Consider the following 18,332-nt stretch of genomic DNA (forward strand, 5'->3'; position numbering starts at 1 on the left):
GAGGCAAATGGTGATCACACCAGATGCTGACTGGTTTTCTGATCCACACCCCTACCCTTTAAGGTATCTGTGACCAACAGATGCATATCTGTATTCTCAGTCATATGAAATCCATAGATTAGGGCCTAATACATTTATTTAAAATTGACAGATTCTTATATGTTGCCTTTATATGTTTATTCAGTATATTATGGATCCCCATTAGCTCTTCCTGGGGTCCAGCAAAATTGAGACAGTTTTATACAATTATGGGTCTCTGACATTCTGATAGTGAGTTGTTTATAGTTTACAAAACTATAATATTCATACACTACTTAATGTTTCCTACACTAGCCTTTAGTGTCACAGGTTATGTCGTGGTGTTGAAGAGAGGACCAAAATGCAGCAGAGTTGTGGATACTCATTTTCTTTTAATGAGACACAAGCAAAGCATCCACAGTGAAAAAACAATAAATGATACTCACGACAGCAACAGTTTTGCAGGCTATACAAAACGCAGCGCAAAAACAACTACCCACATCCCCAAAGAAAAACACACACCACTATATAAGACTCCCAATCAAAGGCAACTCAACACACCTGCCTTCAATTGGGAGTCTAATCACCAACACAAACCCCTTAACATACAAAAAACCTGCCACATCCTGACCCAAAACTGATACCATACCTCCCTCTGCTGGTCAGGACGTGACATTTAGCTTTCAGAACCTATTTTATCATATCTATAATGTTCCATTCATATCAAATTTAAATGCAATGGAGACGTTATACCTCAATTAATAAAATCTTCCAATAAGTGTAACATCTCAAAATGTAGGATAGTCTCTATAATCTACATCACATCGAAACAGTTTAACTAGCGTAGAAATATACATTTACTACTTCACTGGCTTAATCCTTGTTTACAGTATACATACAGTTTAAGTTGGGTCAAACTGCCCCCTCCTTCAACTACATTAGGAAATGTTTTTGTCAAGGAATGTTGAAAAGATAGTTCACTCCCAAATCTAAGTTAATCAGATGTGTTTTCAGATCTTAAAAGTGGTCTTAATATCAAGATGAGAATCATGAGATGGTCCCAAACCATCTGTTGTGTTGATCCAGCTATCTGCCTCCATCTCCCAAAAAATAGATAGTGCCATTGTTTCCCATTCATTTGGGATGGAGGCTTATAGTTGGAGCTTATAACATAATATATATAATATTTAGCAAACGCTTTTATCCAAAGCGACTTACAGTCATGCATGCATACGTTTTATGTATCGACAGCAGATTGTGTGGGACGTGAACTCATCTTGACATTAGACCACTTCTTAAGTCTGAACAAACTTTGATTTGAGGGTGAACTGCCACTTCACAAGTTCATTCATTGATAGTCATTTGAAATAGTTTTAGGTTTAGACAAGAGAACGCAAATAGATCCACATTGGTACTACATGATACAGTATGTCAGTTAGTGTCTCTTCCTCTTCTAGTCCTGCTGATAACCACCTAACCTTCAGGGGAAAAGCATTCTGGGGTGACGTTTCCCCATGGTACAGATCTAGGATCAGCTTACCCTGCCCCAATCCTAACCTTAACCATTGGTGGGAGGAAATGCAAGATCACTGTCTAGGGGCAGCTTCACCCTACACCGGGGCAAATGACTGGTCCTACTTCATCAGTTCTTCTGGCTAGCCTCTTCAGGGGTGCAGTTATGTACGCGAGCACAGGTGGCCAAGCGGTTGCCCTCCCAGTAGCCAGCGTCACCTGAGTCGTGACAGCGACACTTTGTGCAGGAGTCCACCCATACAGGTTCCCCCCCTGGGATCACATGGCTGCGGGTCAAATCCACATAGCAGTTGGGCCCTGGGGAAACACACAATCATTTCTCTTGACTTGCCATTTGGTTGTGATATTTTGCATTGTACTTCTCTTTCCATGAGGATATAACTGTCACCTCTACCGTAAAGAGGAGAGGGTATTTTCAGTGGAAGTTGAACTACAGACAATAAGACTTGATTAACTCTGAATTACTGTAATTGAAAAAACTATGAACACTTAATTGTGCGGTCATAGACCACCTAAAATCAAACCATGAAAGCATCTTCAACTGGCTATTTTCCAACTCGATAAACTTCCTTTTAAATAGCTATTGTGTGTCTCAGTAGAACAGGAGAGAGTGGATCGGTCATTGGTAACGGTGTGTGAAGAGCATTATTTCATGCTGATACAGTTATTCTTCCCCCACTACTTCTATTTGTTTGGATAAATGATCACGTTCATACAGTATATTGCTGCTTGTGGTGCTGACAACAGTAATGTGACAAAACTAACGGCAGGCATCAATCACAATAAGCGGTCAATTATGAACAACTGTTTCTGCACAGAGAACAGACAATGTGAGGAATGTGAACATCATCTTCCCTGTATCTAGCCCTCTCTCATCTTCCCTTGCCTAGAGTAGAATAAAATAGAATGCTTCATTGTCAATAAAGAATTTGATGACCTTTGATATCGCACAGCCACTTACTGTAAGCGTGTGTGGAGAAAAATAGGTGTTATTTGAGTGAGTTTTGCTAATTATAATTTAGGAATCATGATTGTAGCTAGCTGATATTGATACTGATGGATATGCTAGCTCCTACTTAGGTGAGACATACTTAGACAAGTTCCTTCTTTCCCTATTTCCCTTAATGTTCTATATCATCCACAGGAGATTACCCACTTCTCTGTCTCTCCTGGACATCTTTAAAAAATGTGTAATCCGTTCACAGGTTCTATGTAATAACCACGAGGTCAGTTCACTCACCCTCTGGGCATTCAGGGCAGCACTTCCCATTGGTGTTGACAGGGTTGACGCAGGGCGGTGGGGCACAGTCTGCCACCAGGCAGCGGGCGATGCCATCACTGTCACAGGTACACTGCTCGCACTCACTTGGCTGCCAATCACACAGAACAGAACACAGGCTGTCAGAGACAGAGGACGGTGTCCCAAATGGCACCCTATTACTTTTATAGTGCACTACTTTTGACCAGAAGCCATAGGGGAATAGGGTGTAATTTGGGATGCAACCACAGGCATAGTCCTACCAGTGTTCTTTAGACTGCTAATGGCAGATACTGTATCACTGTTAGACATGAGCAGTTGGACAGAAAATACCTCCCAAGATGTTATTTGTCATTTATTGAGACTGGGCACTCGACCAAAGACCAAGTCCATATTATGGCAAGAACAGCTCAAATAAGCAAAGAGAAATGACAGTCCATCATTACTTTAAGACATGAAGGTCAGTCAGTCTGTAAAATGTCAAGAACTTTTCAAGTTTCTTGGAGTGCAGTAGCAAAAACCATCAAGTGCTATGATGAAACTGGCTCTCATGAGGACTGCCACTGAGACGCAGAGTAGGTGAATGGATGATCACCGCATTAATGGTTCCCACCGTGAAGCATGGAGGAGGAGGTCTGATGGTGTGGGGGTGCTTTGCTGGTGACACTGTCTGTGATTAATTTAGAATTCAAGGCCCACTTAACTAGCATGGCTACCCGAGCATTCTGCAGCGATACGCCATCCCATCTGGTTTATGCTTAGTGGGACTAAAATTTGTTTTTCAACAGGACCCAACACACCTCCAGGCTGTGTAAGGGATATTTGACCAAGAAGGAGAGTGATGGAATGCTGCATCAGATGACCTGGCCTCCACAATCCCCCGACCTCAACCCAATTGAGATGGTTTGGGATGAGTTGGACAGCAGAGTGAAGGAAAAGCAGCTAACAAGTGCTCATCATATGTGGGAACTCCTTCAAGACTTTTGGAAAAGCATTCCAGGTGAAGCTGGTAGAGAGAATGCCAAGAGTGTGCAAAGCTGTCATTAAGGCAAAGGGTGGCTACTTTGAAAACTATAAAATATAAAATATATTCTGATTTGTTTAACACTTTTTTGGTTACTACATGATTCCATATGTGTTAATTGATTCCAAGATGGCATAGCAGTCAGACGTCCGTTGTCCTCCTCTTGTCGTGTCCCGTGTATATATATATTTACATCTTTTTGTCGCATATCTTTTTATATATTTTTTTCTAAAAACTCAACCTCAAAACACACTCCTGCAACTCGCATCACCGATTATTATTTTTTTACCTCAAATCTGCAATCCACAACAGAAACTAGCCAAGAGAGTAGCTAGAGGCTGGCCAGTTCACTGGCTAACGTTGGAGTTCAGCTAGCCACGGTTGGCGGTCATCAGCTATCCCTTAGCTCGAAAAGCTATCGCCAGTTTTGTACAGCGCGACTCAGACCAGAGCATACCGGACCTATTTTTCTCTCCATATCTACGGATTTCTACCGCAGGCTCTGGACATTTACACCTGGATCTTGCAGCTAGCTAGCTGTTACCCGAGTGACTATTGGCTAACGTCAGTCCCGGAGCTAACATCAATTATTCCGGAGCTAGCCAACTGAAGAGTTCCATCAGCCACTCCTGGGCTGTAACCGTAATAGCTTTGGTTTCATGCATGTTAACATTAGAAGCCTCCTCCCTAAGTTTGTTTTATTCACTGCTTTAGCACACTCTGCCAACCCGGATGTCCCAGCCGTGTCTGAATCCTGGCTTAGGAAGTCAATCTACTTGCAATCTACTGCAGAGTTAGCGTGCAGAGTTCTGTCTTACTATCCAAACAATTTGAGCTTCTACTTTTAAAAATCCAACTTTCCAGAACCAAGTCTCTCACCGTTGCTGCCTGCTATAGACCACCCTCTGCCCCCAGCTGTGCTCTGGACACCATATGAGAACTGATTGCCCCCCAGCTATCTTCAGAGCTCGTGCTGCTAGGTGACCTAAACTGGGACATGCTTAACACCCCAGCCATCCTACAATCTAAGTTTGATGCCCTCAATCTCACACAAATGATAAATGAACCTACCAGGTACCACCCCAAAGCCATAAACACAGGCACCCTCATAGATATCATCCTAACCAACTTGCCCTCTAAATACACCTCTGCTGTTTTCAACCAAGATCTCAGCGATCACTGCCTCATTGCCTGCATACGTAATTGGTCAGCGGTCAAACGACCTCCACTCATCACTGTCAAACGCTCCCTGAAACATTTCAGTGAGCAAGCCTTTCTAATCAACCTGGCCCGGGTATCCTGGAAGGATATTGACCTCATCCCGTCAGTAGAGGATGCCTGTGTCACGATTCCCACCGACGGTGGCGCCCCCTCCTGCTCGGGTGGCGCTCGGCGGTCGTCGTCACCGGCCTATTAGCTGCCACCGATTCCCTTTTGCTTTTCCCTTTTTTTATTTTGTGACACCTGTGGTCAATTAGCCATTAGAGGGGCTATTTAGTTTAGCTGGCCCGCTCCTGTTCGTGCGGGATTAATGATTGTTTCTTGTTAGACGGCTTATGTTCGTGTCGACGTTGTTGGACGCCGTATGTATTTTCTCCCCTGTGTGTGGGAACATTTGTTTTTTGTGTGAGTGTATATTAAAAACACCACTACCCTGTGTTCGCTGCTTCCTGCGCCTCATTCCTCCTCCACGATTACCAAGCCGTAACAGCCTGGTTATTTTTATTTTTTTAATGCCTTCCTCACCATCTTAAATAAGCATGCCCCATTCAAGAAACTTAGAACCAGGAACAGATAGAGCCCTTGGTTCTCTCCAGACCTGACTGCCCTTAACCAACACAAAAACATCCTGTGGCGTTCTGCATTAGCATCGAACAGCCCCCGTGATATGCAACTTTTCAAGGAAGTTAGAAACCAATATACACAGGCAGTTAAAAAAGCCAAAGCTAGCTTTTTCAAGCAGAAATTTGCTTCCTGCAACACAAACTCAAAAAAGTTCTGGGACATTGTAAAGTCAATGGAGAATAAGAACACCTCCTCCCAGCTGCCCACTGCACTGAGGATAGGAAATTCTGTCACCTCTGATAAATCCACTATAATTGAGAAGTGCAATAAGCATTTTTCTATGGCTGGCCATGCTTTCCACCTGGCTACCCCTACCCCGGTCAACAGCACTGCACCCCCCACAGCTACTCGCCCAAGCCTTCCCCATTTCTCCCTCTCCCAAATCCAGTCAGCTGATGTTCTGAAAGAGCTGCAAAATCTGGACCCCTACAAATCAGCCGGGCTAGACAATCTGGACCCTTTCCTTCTAAAATGATCTGCCGAAATTGTTGCAACCCCTATTACTAGCCTGTTCAACCTCTCTTTCGTGTCATCTGAGATTCCAAAAGATTGGAAAGCAGCTGCTGTCATCCCCCTCTTCAAAGGAGGGGACACTCTTGACCCAAACTGCTACAGACCTATATCTATCCTACCCAGCCTTTCTAAGGTCTTCAAAAGCCAAGTCAACAAACAGATTACCGACCATTTCGAATCCCACCGCACCTTCTCCGCTATGCAATCTGGTTTCAGAGCTGGTCATGGGTGCACCTCAGCCACGCTCAAGGTCCTAAACGATATCGTAACCGCCATCGATAAGAAACAATAGTGTGCTGCTGTATTCATTGACCTGGCCAAGGCTTTCGACTCTGTCAATCACCACATCCTCATCAGCGAACTCAATAGCCTTGGTTTCTCAAATGATTGCCTCGCCTGGTTCACCAACTACTTCTCTGATAGAGTTCAATGTGTCAAATCAGATGGCCTGTTGTCCGGGCCTATGGCAGTCTCTATGGGGGTGCCACAGGGTTCAATTCTTGGGCCAACTCTTTTCTCTGTATACATCAATGATGTCGCTCTTGCTGCTGGTGAGTCTCTGATCCACCTCTACGCAGACAACACCATTCTGTATACTTCTGGCCCTTCTTTGGACACTGTGTTAGCTACCCTCCAGACGAGCTTTAATGCCATTCAACTCTCCTTCCGTGGCCTCCAACTGCTCTTAAATACAAGCAAAAGTAAATGCATGCTCTTCAACCGATCGCTGCCTGCACCTGCCCGCCCGTCCAGCATCACTACTCTGGACGGTTCTGACTTAGAATATGTGGACAACTACAAATACCTAGGTGTCTGGTTAGACTGTAAGCTCTCCTTCCAGACTCACATCAAACATCTCCAATCCAAAGTTACATCTAGAATTGGCTTCCTATTTCGCAACAAAGCATCCTTCACTTCGGCGATGTCATTTACAAAATAGCCTTCAATACCCTACTCAATAAACTGGATGCAGTCTATCACAGTGACATCCGTTTTGTCACCAAAGCCCCATATACTACCCAGCACTGCGACCTGTACGCTCTCGTTGGCTGGCCCTCGCTTCATACTCGTCGCCAAACCCACTGGCTCCAGGTCATCTACAAGACCCTGCTAGGTAAAGTTCCCCCTTATCTCCGCTCACTGGTCACCATAGCAGCACCCACCTGTAGCAAGTGCTCCAGCAGGTATATCTCTCTGGTCACCCCCAAAGCCAATTCCTCCTTTGGCCGTCTCTCCTTCCAGTTCTCTGCTGCCAATGACTGGAACGAACTACAAAAATCTCTGAAACTGGAAACACTTATCTCCCTCACTAGCTTTAAGCAACAGCTGTCAGAGCAGCTCACAGATCACTGCACCTGTACATAGCCCATCTATAATTTAGCCCAAACAACTACCTCTTCCCCTACTGTATTTATTTATTTAGCTCCTTTGCACCCCATTATTTCTATTTCTACTTTGCACTTTTTTCCACTGCAAATCTACCATTCCAGTGTTTTACTTGCTATATTGTATTTACTTTGCCACCATGGCCTTTTTTTGCCTTTACCTCCCTTATCTCACCTCATTTGCTCACATTGTATATATACTTATTTTTCTGCTGTATTATTGGCTGTATGTTTGTTTTACTCCATGTGTAACTCTGTGTTGTTGTATGTGTCGAACTGCTTTGCTTTATCTTGGCCAGGTCGCAATTGTAAATGAGAACTTGTTCTCAACTTGCCTACCTGGTTAAATAAAGGTGAAATAAAAAAATAAAATTCATAGTTTTGATGTCTTCACTATTATTCGACAATGTAGAACATAGCAAAATAAAGAAAAACCCTTGAATGAGTAGGTGTGTCCAAACTTCTGACTGGTACTGTTATGTGTAATGTATATTTTATTGTATTGAGTTCATGTAAAGCGTTAACAGATGTTTTCCCCTGTCACGGTATTGGATGTTTATCAGCATCTCTGCATGTGGTTCAGATACAGAGGTTGGGTTAAATGAAGTGGAAGAAAATAACACCATGAGGCTCTGGGCTTAATGTCTCTTAGCTCATCCAGTGCTGTGTCAGAGGGCCTCTGATTATCCCCTTAGGGATCGCCCATTAACCATAATAACCTCATCAAGAGGACAATGAGCCAAGAGTAAATCTCACTGGCTTGGCTTTTCTGTTGCCAGAGTCGTTTCATATTCTAATTCATTGACTGAGGGGGTATTGAATTTCTGCTTGGCTTTGTTGGCTCTGCTTTCCTCTTTCCACTGAAGCAAAGGAGTTTATTCTTCAAGCAGGTTGAACAGTGGCTAATGATTCTGCTGGTTACAGCAACAGACAACAAAGAGTTGTATGTAATCAATAGCACAGCAACCTAATCACAAACAAGAAACATAGATGCAATTAGAAACAAACAACAAATATGACTGAAGAACCCATTCAATATTATGGATGAGGACCATGAAGGAGATTATCAAAACATTTACAATGTGCCCCCAGGAGAATCTCAATATCAACTGGGTGATTTATGTCTATATCTGTTCTCTCAATTTACATCTGCACTGTCACATTTCAATAGACTGGCTGTAAATGTAGCAAGATTCAGCATTTAACAGCAGCATACTGCCTCCATGTGGCAGTATCTCCACAAGTTACAGTCCCTGTCAGTAACAGCTTTTCAGCTACTAACCTAATTGAGCAGGTGTAAAATAAACCAGCTATACTGTATCCAAACAAGATGGTGTAGCAGTCAGACGTCTTTGTCTTCGTCTTGTTGTGTCCCATGTATATATCTTTATATATATCTTTTTATATCTTATTTCTATGCATATATTTTTAAAATATTTTTCTTAACCTCAACTTCAACATACTCTCCTGCAATCCGCCTCAACCAATGTGGTATAGATCTGCTATTTTCTTTACTTTTGAACTGGAACCCCCAACAGAAGCTAGCCAGCTAACTAGCTACTAGCTAGTAGTCAGCTAGCCACTGCTAGTGGTCATCAGCTAACCTTTAGCCCGAACGACTCTTGCCAGTCTGCACAGTGCGATTCAAACCAGAGCAAATCGGACTTATTTTTCTCCATATCTCCGGATTCCTACTGCAAGCACTGAACCTTTTGTCCTGGATCATTGCAGATAGCTAGCTGCTATCCAAGTGGCCACTCCTGGCTAACGTCTCTGTGTTCCAAAGCAAGAACCAATTAGCCTGGAGCTAGCCTTTGCTAGGCCCATCTCCCGGCTAGCCGAAGAGGTCCATCAGCCACTCCTTGGGCTACAATACCTATTTTGCCAATTGGCCTGGACCCCTTTGACTGCCGACACGGAGCCCCGCCGATTCATCATGACTGGACTATTGACGTAATCTGCCTGAGGGTTTTTTTCAACTGGCTCCTCCGTCGCGACGTCCCCTGAATGCCCATCTGCTAGCCTGCTAGCCGCGGCCCGCTAGCTGTCTAGAGCATATCAGACTGTTAGCTGAAGAGGCCCATCGGACAAATTCTTTGGCCACTATACCTATTTTGCCAATTGGTCTGGACCCTTTTACCACACGGAGCCCTGCTGATCCATCACGACTGATCTGCCGACAGTAACAGCACGAGAGGGCTACAACAGACTTCTTCCATCACTACGTCCCTCGTCCTTCTTCTGCTAGCTTGCTAGCCCCGGCCCGCTAGCTGTCTGAATCGCCGTGTCTCCTGCCCGCTGAGCTACTCACTGGACCCTATGATCACTCGGCTACGCATGCCTCTCCCTAATGTCAATATGCCTTGACCATTGCTGTTTTGGTTAGTGATTATTGCCTTATTTCACTGTAGAGCCTCTAGCCCTGCTCAATACGCCTTAGCTAACCCTTTAGTTCCACCTCCCACACATGCGTTGACCTCACCTGGTTTAAGTGATGTTTCTAGAGACAATATCTCTCTCATCGTCACTCAATGCATAGGTTTACCTCCACTGTATTCACATCCTACCATTCCTTTGTCTGTACATTATGCCTTGAATCTATTCTACCGTGCCCAGAAACCTGCTCCTTTTACTCTCTGTTCCGAACGTACTAGACGACCAGTTCTCATAGCCTTTAGCCGTACCCTTAGCCTATTCCTCCTCTGTTCCTCTGGTGATGTAGAGTTTAATCCAGGCCATGAGTGCCTAGCTCCACTCCCATTCCCCAGGCGCTCTCATTTGTTGACCTCTGTAACCGTAAAAGCCTTGGTTTCATGCATGTTAACATTAGAAGCCTCCTCCCTAATTTTGTTTTATTCACTGCTTTAGCACTCTGTGCCAACCCGGATGTCCTAGCCGTTTCTGAATCTTGGCCTAGGAAGACCACCAAAAACCCTGAAATTTCCATCCCTAACTATAACATTTTCCAACAAGATAGAACTGCCAAAGGGGGCAGAGTTGCAATCTACTGCAGAGTTAGCCTGCAGAGTTCTGTCTTACTAACCAAACAATTTGAGCTTCTACTTTTAAAAACCCAACTTTCCAGAAACAAGTCTCTCACCATTGCCGCTTGCTATAGACCACCTTCTGCCCCCAGCTGTGCCCTGGACACCATATGTGAACTGATTGCCCCCCCATCTATCTTCAGAGCTTGTGCTGTTAGGTGACCTAAACTGGGACATGCTTAACACCCCGGCCATCCTACAATCTAGGCTTGATGCCCTCAATCTCACACAAATTATCAATGAACCTCTCAGGTACAACCCCAAAATCCGTAAACACGGGCACCCTCATAGATATCATCCTAACCATCCTGCCCTCCAAATACACCTCTGCTGTATCCAACCATGATCACTGCCTCATTGCCTGCGTCCGTAATGGGTCTGCGGTCAAACGACCACTCCTCATCACTATGAAACGCTCCCTAAAACACTTCAGCAAGCAGGCCTTTCTAATCGACCTGGCTCGGGTATCCTGAAAGGATATTGACCTCATTCCGTCATTAGAGGATGCCTGGTTATTCTTTAAAAGTGCTTTCCTGGGGCCTCCCGGGTGGCGCAGCGGTCTAAGGCACTGCATTGCAGTGCTAGCTGTGCCACCAGAGATTCTGGGTTTGAGCCCAGGCTCTGTTGCAGCCGGCCACGACTGGGAGGTCCATGGGGCGGCACACAATTGGCCCAGCGTCGTCCGGGTTGAGGAGGGTTTGGCTGGCAGGGATATCCTTGTCTCATTGCACACTAGTGCCTCCTGTGTCAGGCCGGGTGCAGTGCACGCTAACCAAGTCGCCAGGTGTACAGTGACACAGTGGTGCGGCTGGCTTCTGGGTTGGATGTGCATTATGTCAATAAGCAGTGCGGCTTGGTTGGGTTGTGTTCGTGGGTCGCATGGCTCCTGACCTTCGCCTCTCCTGAGTCCGTACGGGAGTTGCAGTGATGAGTGTAACTACTACCAATTGGATACCACGAAATTGGGGGAAAAAAGGGGGAAAATAAAAAAAGGTGCTTTCCTCTCCATCTTAAATAAGCATGCCCGATTCAAAAAGAATTGAACCAGGAACAAATATAGTCCTTGGTTCACTCCAGACCTGACTGCCCTTGACCAGCACAAAAACATCCTGTGGCGTACTGCATTAGCATCGAATAGCCCCCGCGATATGCAACTTTTCAGGGAAGGCAGGAACCAATATACACAGGCAGTTAGAAAAGCAAAGGCTAGCATTTTCAAACAGAAATTTGCATCCTGTAGCACAAACTCCAAAAAGTTCTGGGACACTGTAAAGTCCATGGAGAATAAAAACACCTCCTCCCAGCTGCTCACTGCACTAGGAAACACTGTCACCACAGATTAATTCACGATAATTGAGAATTTCAATAAGCATTTTTCTACGGCTGGCCATGCTTTTCACCTGGCTACCCCTACCCCGGTCAACAGCACTGCACCCCCCCACAGCAACTTGCCCAAGCCTCCCCCATTTATCCTTCACCCAAATCCAGATAGCTTATGTTCTGAAAGAGCTACAAAATCTGGACCCCTACAAATCAGCCGTGCTAAACAATTTGAACCCTCTCCTTCTAACATTATCCGCTGAAATTGTTGCAACCCCTATTACTAGCCTGTTCAACCTCTCTTTCGTATCGTCTGAGATCCCCAAAGATTGGAAAGCTGTCGCGGTCATCCCCCTCTTCAAAGGGGGAGACACTCTAGACCCAAACTGCTACAGACCTATATCTATCCTACCCTGCCATTCTAAGGTCTTCGAAAAGCCAAGTTAACAAACAGATCACCGACCATTTCGAATCCCACCGTACCTTCTCCACTATGCAATCTGGTTTCCGAGCTGGTCATGGGTGCACCTCAGCCACGCTCAAGGTCCTAAACAATATCATAACCGTGATCGATAAGAGACAATACTGTGCAGCTGTATTCATCGACCTGGCCAAGGCTTTCGATTCTGTCAATCACCACATTCTTATCAGCAGACTCAACAGCATTGGTTTCTCAAATGACTGCCTCGCCTGGTTCAGCAACTAATTCTCAGACAGAGTTCAGTGTGTCAAATCAGAGGGCCTGTTGTCCGGACCTCTGGCAGTCTCTATGGGGGTGCCACAGGGTTCAATTCTCGAGCCGACTCTCTTCTCTGTATCAATGATGTTGCTCTTGCTGCTGGTGATTCTCTGATCCACCTCTATGCAGACGACACCATTCTCTAAACCTCTGGCCCTTCTTTGGACACTGTGTTAACTAACCTCCAGACGAGCTTCAATGCCATACAACTCTCCTTCCGTGGCCTCCAACTGCTCTTAAATGCAAGTAAAACTAAATGCATGCTCTTCAACCGATCGCTGCCCACACCTGCCCGCCCATCCAGTATCACTACTCTGGACGGTTCTGTTGTGACTTAGAATATGTGGACAACTACAAATACCTAGGTGTCTGGTTAGACTGTAAACTCTCCTTCCAGACTCACATTAAGCATCTACAATCCAAAAGTAAATCTAGAATTGGCTTCCTATTTTGCAACAAAGCCTCCTTCACCCAGGCTGCTGTAACAGTATTGCTTCCGTCCCTCTCCTCGCCCCAACCTGGGCTTGAACCAGGGACCCTCTGCACACATCAACAACTGACACCCCATGAAGCATCCTTACCCATCGCGCCACAAAAGCCACGGCCCTTGCAGAGCAAGGAACAACTACTTCAGCTCTCAGAGCGAGTGACGTCACCCAATTGAAACGCTATTAGCGCGCACCACCGCTAACTAACTAGCCATTTCACATCGGTTACACTGCCAAACATACCCTCGTAAAACTGACTATCCTACCAATCCTTGACTTCGGCGATGTCATTTACAAAATAGCCTCCAACACTCTACTCAACAAATTGGATGCAGTCTATCACAGTGCCATCCGTTTTGTCACCAAAGCCCCATATACTACCCACCACTGCGACCTGTATGCTCTCGTTGGCTGGCCCTCGCTTCATATTCATCACCAAACCCACTGGCTCCAGGTCATCTATAAGTCTCTGTTAGGTAAAGCCCCGCCTTATCTCAGCTCACTGGTCACCATAGCAGCACCCACCCGTAGCACGCGCTCCAGGAGGTATATTTCACTGGTCACCCCCAAAGCCAACTTCCTTTGGCCGCCTTTCCTTCCAGTTCTCTGCTGCCAATGACTGGAACGAACTGCAAAAATCACTGAAGCTGGAGACTCATATCTCCCTCACTAACTTTAAGCACCAGCTGTCAGAGCAGCTCACAGATCACTGCACCTGTACATAGCTCATCTGTAAATAGCCCATCCAACTACCTCATCCCCATACTGTTATTTATTTTGCTCCTTTGCACCCCAGTATCTCTACTTGCACACTTATCTTCTGCACATCTATACTCCAGTGTTTAATTGCTATATTGTCATTATTTCGCCACTATGGCCTATTGATTGCCTTACCTCCCTTATCCTACCTCATTTGCACACACTGTATATAGACTGTCACGCTCTGACCTAGGAGAGCTGTGTTTTCTCTGTTTAGTTAGGTCAGGGTGTGATAGGTGAGTGGGCATTCTATGTTTTGTTTTCTATGTTTTGGCCGGGTATGGTTTCCAATCAGCGGCAGCTGTCTATCGTTGTCTCTGATTGGAAGCCATACTTAGGCAGTCTATTTTTCCCTGTGTTTTTGTGGGATGTTGTTTTTGTGCAGCTGTGTGTGAGCAGCCCCAGAATGTCACGTTTGTTTCAGTTTCACCTGTTTATTGTTTTGTTCAAGTTCACAAATAAAATATGTGGAACTACCGGCACGCTGCGCCTTGGCTAATTTATGACAGGGAATTCGAAGACAGCACTCGTGACATAGACTTTTTCTATTGTATTTTTGACTGTATGTTTGTTTATTCCATGTGTAACTCTGTGTTGTTGTTTGTGTCACACTGCTTTGCTTTATCTTGGCCAGGTCGCAGTAGTAAATGAGAACTTGTTCTCAACTAGCCTACCTGGTTAAATAAAGGTGAAATAAATAAAAAATAATAATAAAAGACGACCAATAGGCCTTCATAGCTGCAGTGGTAGTTCTATAACAAACCACTCGGTAGAGCAAATTAGCCATATTCAAAATTTCATCAGCATGCAGTGCCAAAAACAGCCCGACACCCTGATATGTTTCAGTAAAGACAATACTATAAAACATACTGCTGGGTGAGTTATTCTAGGCCATACACTACATGACCAAAAAGTATGTGGACACCTGCTCATCAAACATCTCATTCCAAAATCCTGGGCATTAATATGGAGTTAGTCCCCCCTTTGCTGCCATAACAGCCTCCCTCCACTCCTCTGGGTAGGCTTTCCACTAGATGTTGGAACATTGCCGTGGGGACTTGCTTCCATTCAGGCACAAGAGCATTACTGAAGTCAGGCACTGATGTTGGGTGATTAGGCCTGGAGTTAAATTCAGGGCTCTGTGCAGGCTAGTCAAGTTCTTCCACACCGACCTCAACAAACCATTTCTGTATGGACCTCGCTTGTGCATGGGAGCATTGTCATGCTGAAACAAGAAAGAGCCTTACCCAAACTGTTGCCACAAAGTTGGAAGCATAGATCATTTAGAATGTCATTGTATGCTGTAGCGTTAAGATGTCCCTTCACTGGAACTAAGGGGCTTAGCCTGAACCATGAAAGACAGCCCGAGACCATTATTCCTCCTCCACCAAACTTTACAGTTGGCACTATGCATTCGGGCAGGTTGCGTTCTTCTGGCATCAGCCAAACCCAGATTTGTCTGTCGGACTGCCAGATGGTGAAGCTGATTCATCACTCCAGAGAATGCATTTCCACTGCTCCAGAGTCCAATGGCGGCGAGCTTTACACCACTCCAGCCTTTGCTTGGCATTGCGCATGGTGATCTAGGTCTTGTGTGCAGCTGCTCGGCCATGGAAACTCATTTCATGAAGCTCCTGACAAACAGTTTTTGTGCTGACAATTTTTACGCGTTACACGCTTCAGCACTCAGCGGTCCTGTTCTGTGAGCTTATGTGGCCTACCTCTTTGCGGCTGAGTGGATGTTGCTCCTAGATGTTTCCACTTCACAATGACAGCACTTACAGTTGACCAGGGCAACTCAAAATTTTACTAACTGACCTGTCGAAATGGTGGCATCTTATAACAGTGCCACGTTGAAAGTCACTGAGCTCTTCAGTAAGGCCATTCTACTGCCAATGTTTGTGTATGGAGATTGCATGGCTGTGTGCTCGATTTTATACACCTGTCAGCAACGTGTGGCTGAAATAGCCAAATCCACTCATTTGATTGGGTGTATATATAGTGTATAACAAGAGAATTGTGAACAGGAAATAAAATACCTTACTTTTGAATAATATCTCCAAAGTTTGGAGGTGTGTATTTGCGCACAGACAGAACGACCATCATGACAGTAAGAGGCAAATCAATATACATCAGTCAACTCAATAGACATTTGAGAAGTGACAACCCAGAAATATTATTTTTATTCATTCGAGAAAAAGATTCACCTGATCATATCGTGATAAGTACGTCAATATTTATTGTAGCCTACCTGGAAGTTTTGTCCCAGTTCGTACACCTCTCCCCGGTACTCACAGCCTATCTTCTCACATCTTGGGCAGCAATCAGTGGGATAGTGGCTGACATGGATGCAAGCGGTGGGCAAAGAGGTGCATTCCGTCCTTGCACAAGAAGACCCCTCTGTGGTGCATTCACACTGCGTGCAGTGGTCCGAGTCTAAAAAATACCATTCTCCTACATAGTAGACGCTGCTGTTTGCATCACAAGTGTTCTCCTGTCCAGCTACAGAGAAAGCCGGACCGACCTGGACACAGAACAGTAGAGACATCACGGAACGCATAATCCCCATCGAATAGTGCTTATTTGAAAACATTTTCATGACCAAAAAAACAATACAAAAAATACAAAAAGATTGTGTTCCAGTGTCCACGATTTAAAAATTCCAAAATGTGCTTTAGTGTTTATGGTTATAGAGCAATATCTGCCACATTGTTGCAGAATATAACGTCCTCACAACATTTCTTCAGGTGTCCTAGCCTAAAACTTTTCTAAGGTTATGTTCTCGACTCCCGGTCTTTCACAGATCAGAGGCAGAAACTTGCAGAGGGAAAGTTATTACGCCTCTATGTGGGTTATACAATTCACACGTGACAACCTAGTCTAGTGCACATACTCTGCTCTTCCGTCAACTCTCTGTGAGCTATAGCCTACTCATTTATGGTCAAATTATGAGAAGGGGGTTTCCCCTACAGAAATAACTGTTATTCATTGTCTAGACAATATTTGAACCGCTTTGAGATAATATTAACTTCTTATTTTTTATCGTACCATTTGATGAATTAACAGATGAATTAAGATGAATGTGGTTGTTATATAGATAATACCTCTTGTTTGACTTTTGTATTCAATCTTGGTAATGACATTTGAAAGTAAAAATAAAGAAATCTGCAGCCTATTATATTAAGCAGTAATAATGTTCCCATGGATTTTCACGGCCCAAAATTAAACTTTTCAACATTTTATTTACATCAGCCTTGTGTTAAAAATAGTTTATTCCAAGATGAGGTAGAGGGAGAGTGATCTCGCGATATTTCTGCCTTGGAGACAAGAACGCTTACACTGGATACAGAAAGCAACAAGGTGAGTTTACTATTTTTATTTAGTAGCATGTTAGTTCCTCTGAACAGTTGTAAAATGTATAATTTAAGCACAAATGTAACGTGCATTAAATAACTAAGTGAATGGTGTTACTGAGACGCTGGACGTTCTTGTGAATACCCTTATTCCAGACAAACTAGCTAGCTAACATTACCCAATTCCAGTTAACGTTAGCTACCAATGCCAGGCAATTGAGGCAACCAAGCCACGCTCGCATCCTTGTTGCAAACCGGCTAGGACGCAAAATACTTATAGCCCAGACATACAGTATTTCACTGACTACTTTACATTATTCCCTCTGTTATACCTTTCAACTTCTAGATAAAGTTCCTCATGGAAGAAACCGAATGTCCACAATCAGTGTGGAATCTTATCGTGGAGCATGTCCCTGAGTCAGAGCTCCCAGAGATCCGGGTCCTTCTTGGAGATGCTCTGATTGACATATACACAGAGATGTATTCAGAGGTAAGGACCAACACATCTCTGCAATGGTTGATAACTGAGCATGAGCATTGTTCCAAACATCTGAATTTAGGTAGAAATCAACAATAGCTGAAATTAACACTTGGCCCCCAAAAAGGGTGGAATACAATCTAACAAAAATAGATGACGTGAAACTATGGACATGCCACCATTACAGGCAAATCACAAGAAGGCATTTGTAGTCTTTGAAGTAGCTCTAGTTTAGCTGCATTACATGAGTGAGGCTATACATACAGCTATTTAAGACGAGATCCTCAGATTGTTTCAAAACAACACACTCACTGTGGCCCTTGAGACTATCTTTAGGCCTACGCACTGTTTGTTCTGGAGCCAACTACTCCTTCTGAAGATGATATTATTAAGTAGCCTACAACAGCTCAAAACAGGGACAGGAAAGCTGTCAGCCAAAAAGGCTACACATATTTTTCATAATTTTATACCAGATTGGCTGGGAAATTACAACTACATAAAAAATGCAGGAATAACTTAAAATGGATTGGATAATGTTGAGTTCATATTCAAAAATGTAAAAGAAATATGTTTGA

General features: G+C 44.3%; 2 protein-coding genes across 2 annotated transcripts in view; one reads left to right on the top strand and one right to left on the bottom strand.

Annotated features, from left to right (window-relative positions):
* Window positions 1-390: 390 nt before the first annotated feature.
* LOC106569119 (von Willebrand factor C domain-containing protein 2-like) lies at window positions 391-16,812 on the bottom strand. Its single transcript, XM_014140099.3, has 3 exons — window positions 16,178-16,812; window positions 2,792-2,921; window positions 391-1,848 (listed from the first exon to the last, which is right to left on the bottom strand). Exons 1-3 carry the CDS (start codon window positions 16,523-16,525, stop codon window positions 1,661-1,663), a joined length of 666 nt encoding a protein of 221 aa, XP_013995574.3. The 5' UTR covers window positions 16,526-16,812; the 3' UTR covers window positions 391-1,660.
* Window positions 16,813-17,201: 389 nt separating this feature from the next.
* LOC106569089 (uncharacterized) overlaps window positions 17,202-18,332 on the top strand; it is a 23,567-nt gene continuing 22,436 nt past the window's right edge. The window contains exons 1-2 of the mRNA XM_014140085.1: window positions 17,202-17,286; window positions 17,626-17,769. Of these exons, the coding sequence (XP_013995560.1) occupies window positions 17,638-17,769 (132 nt within the window). The 5' untranslated portion in view covers window positions 17,202-17,286; window positions 17,626-17,637. The remainder of the gene's footprint in view (window positions 17,287-17,625; window positions 17,770-18,332) is intronic.

The sequence above is a fragment of the Salmo salar genome, chromosome 14 (assembly GCF_965601325.2).
Source record: "Salmo salar chromosome 14, fSalSal1, whole genome shotgun sequence".
In the NCBI taxonomy this organism is placed as follows: domain Eukaryota; kingdom Metazoa; phylum Chordata; class Actinopteri; order Salmoniformes; family Salmonidae; genus Salmo; species Salmo salar.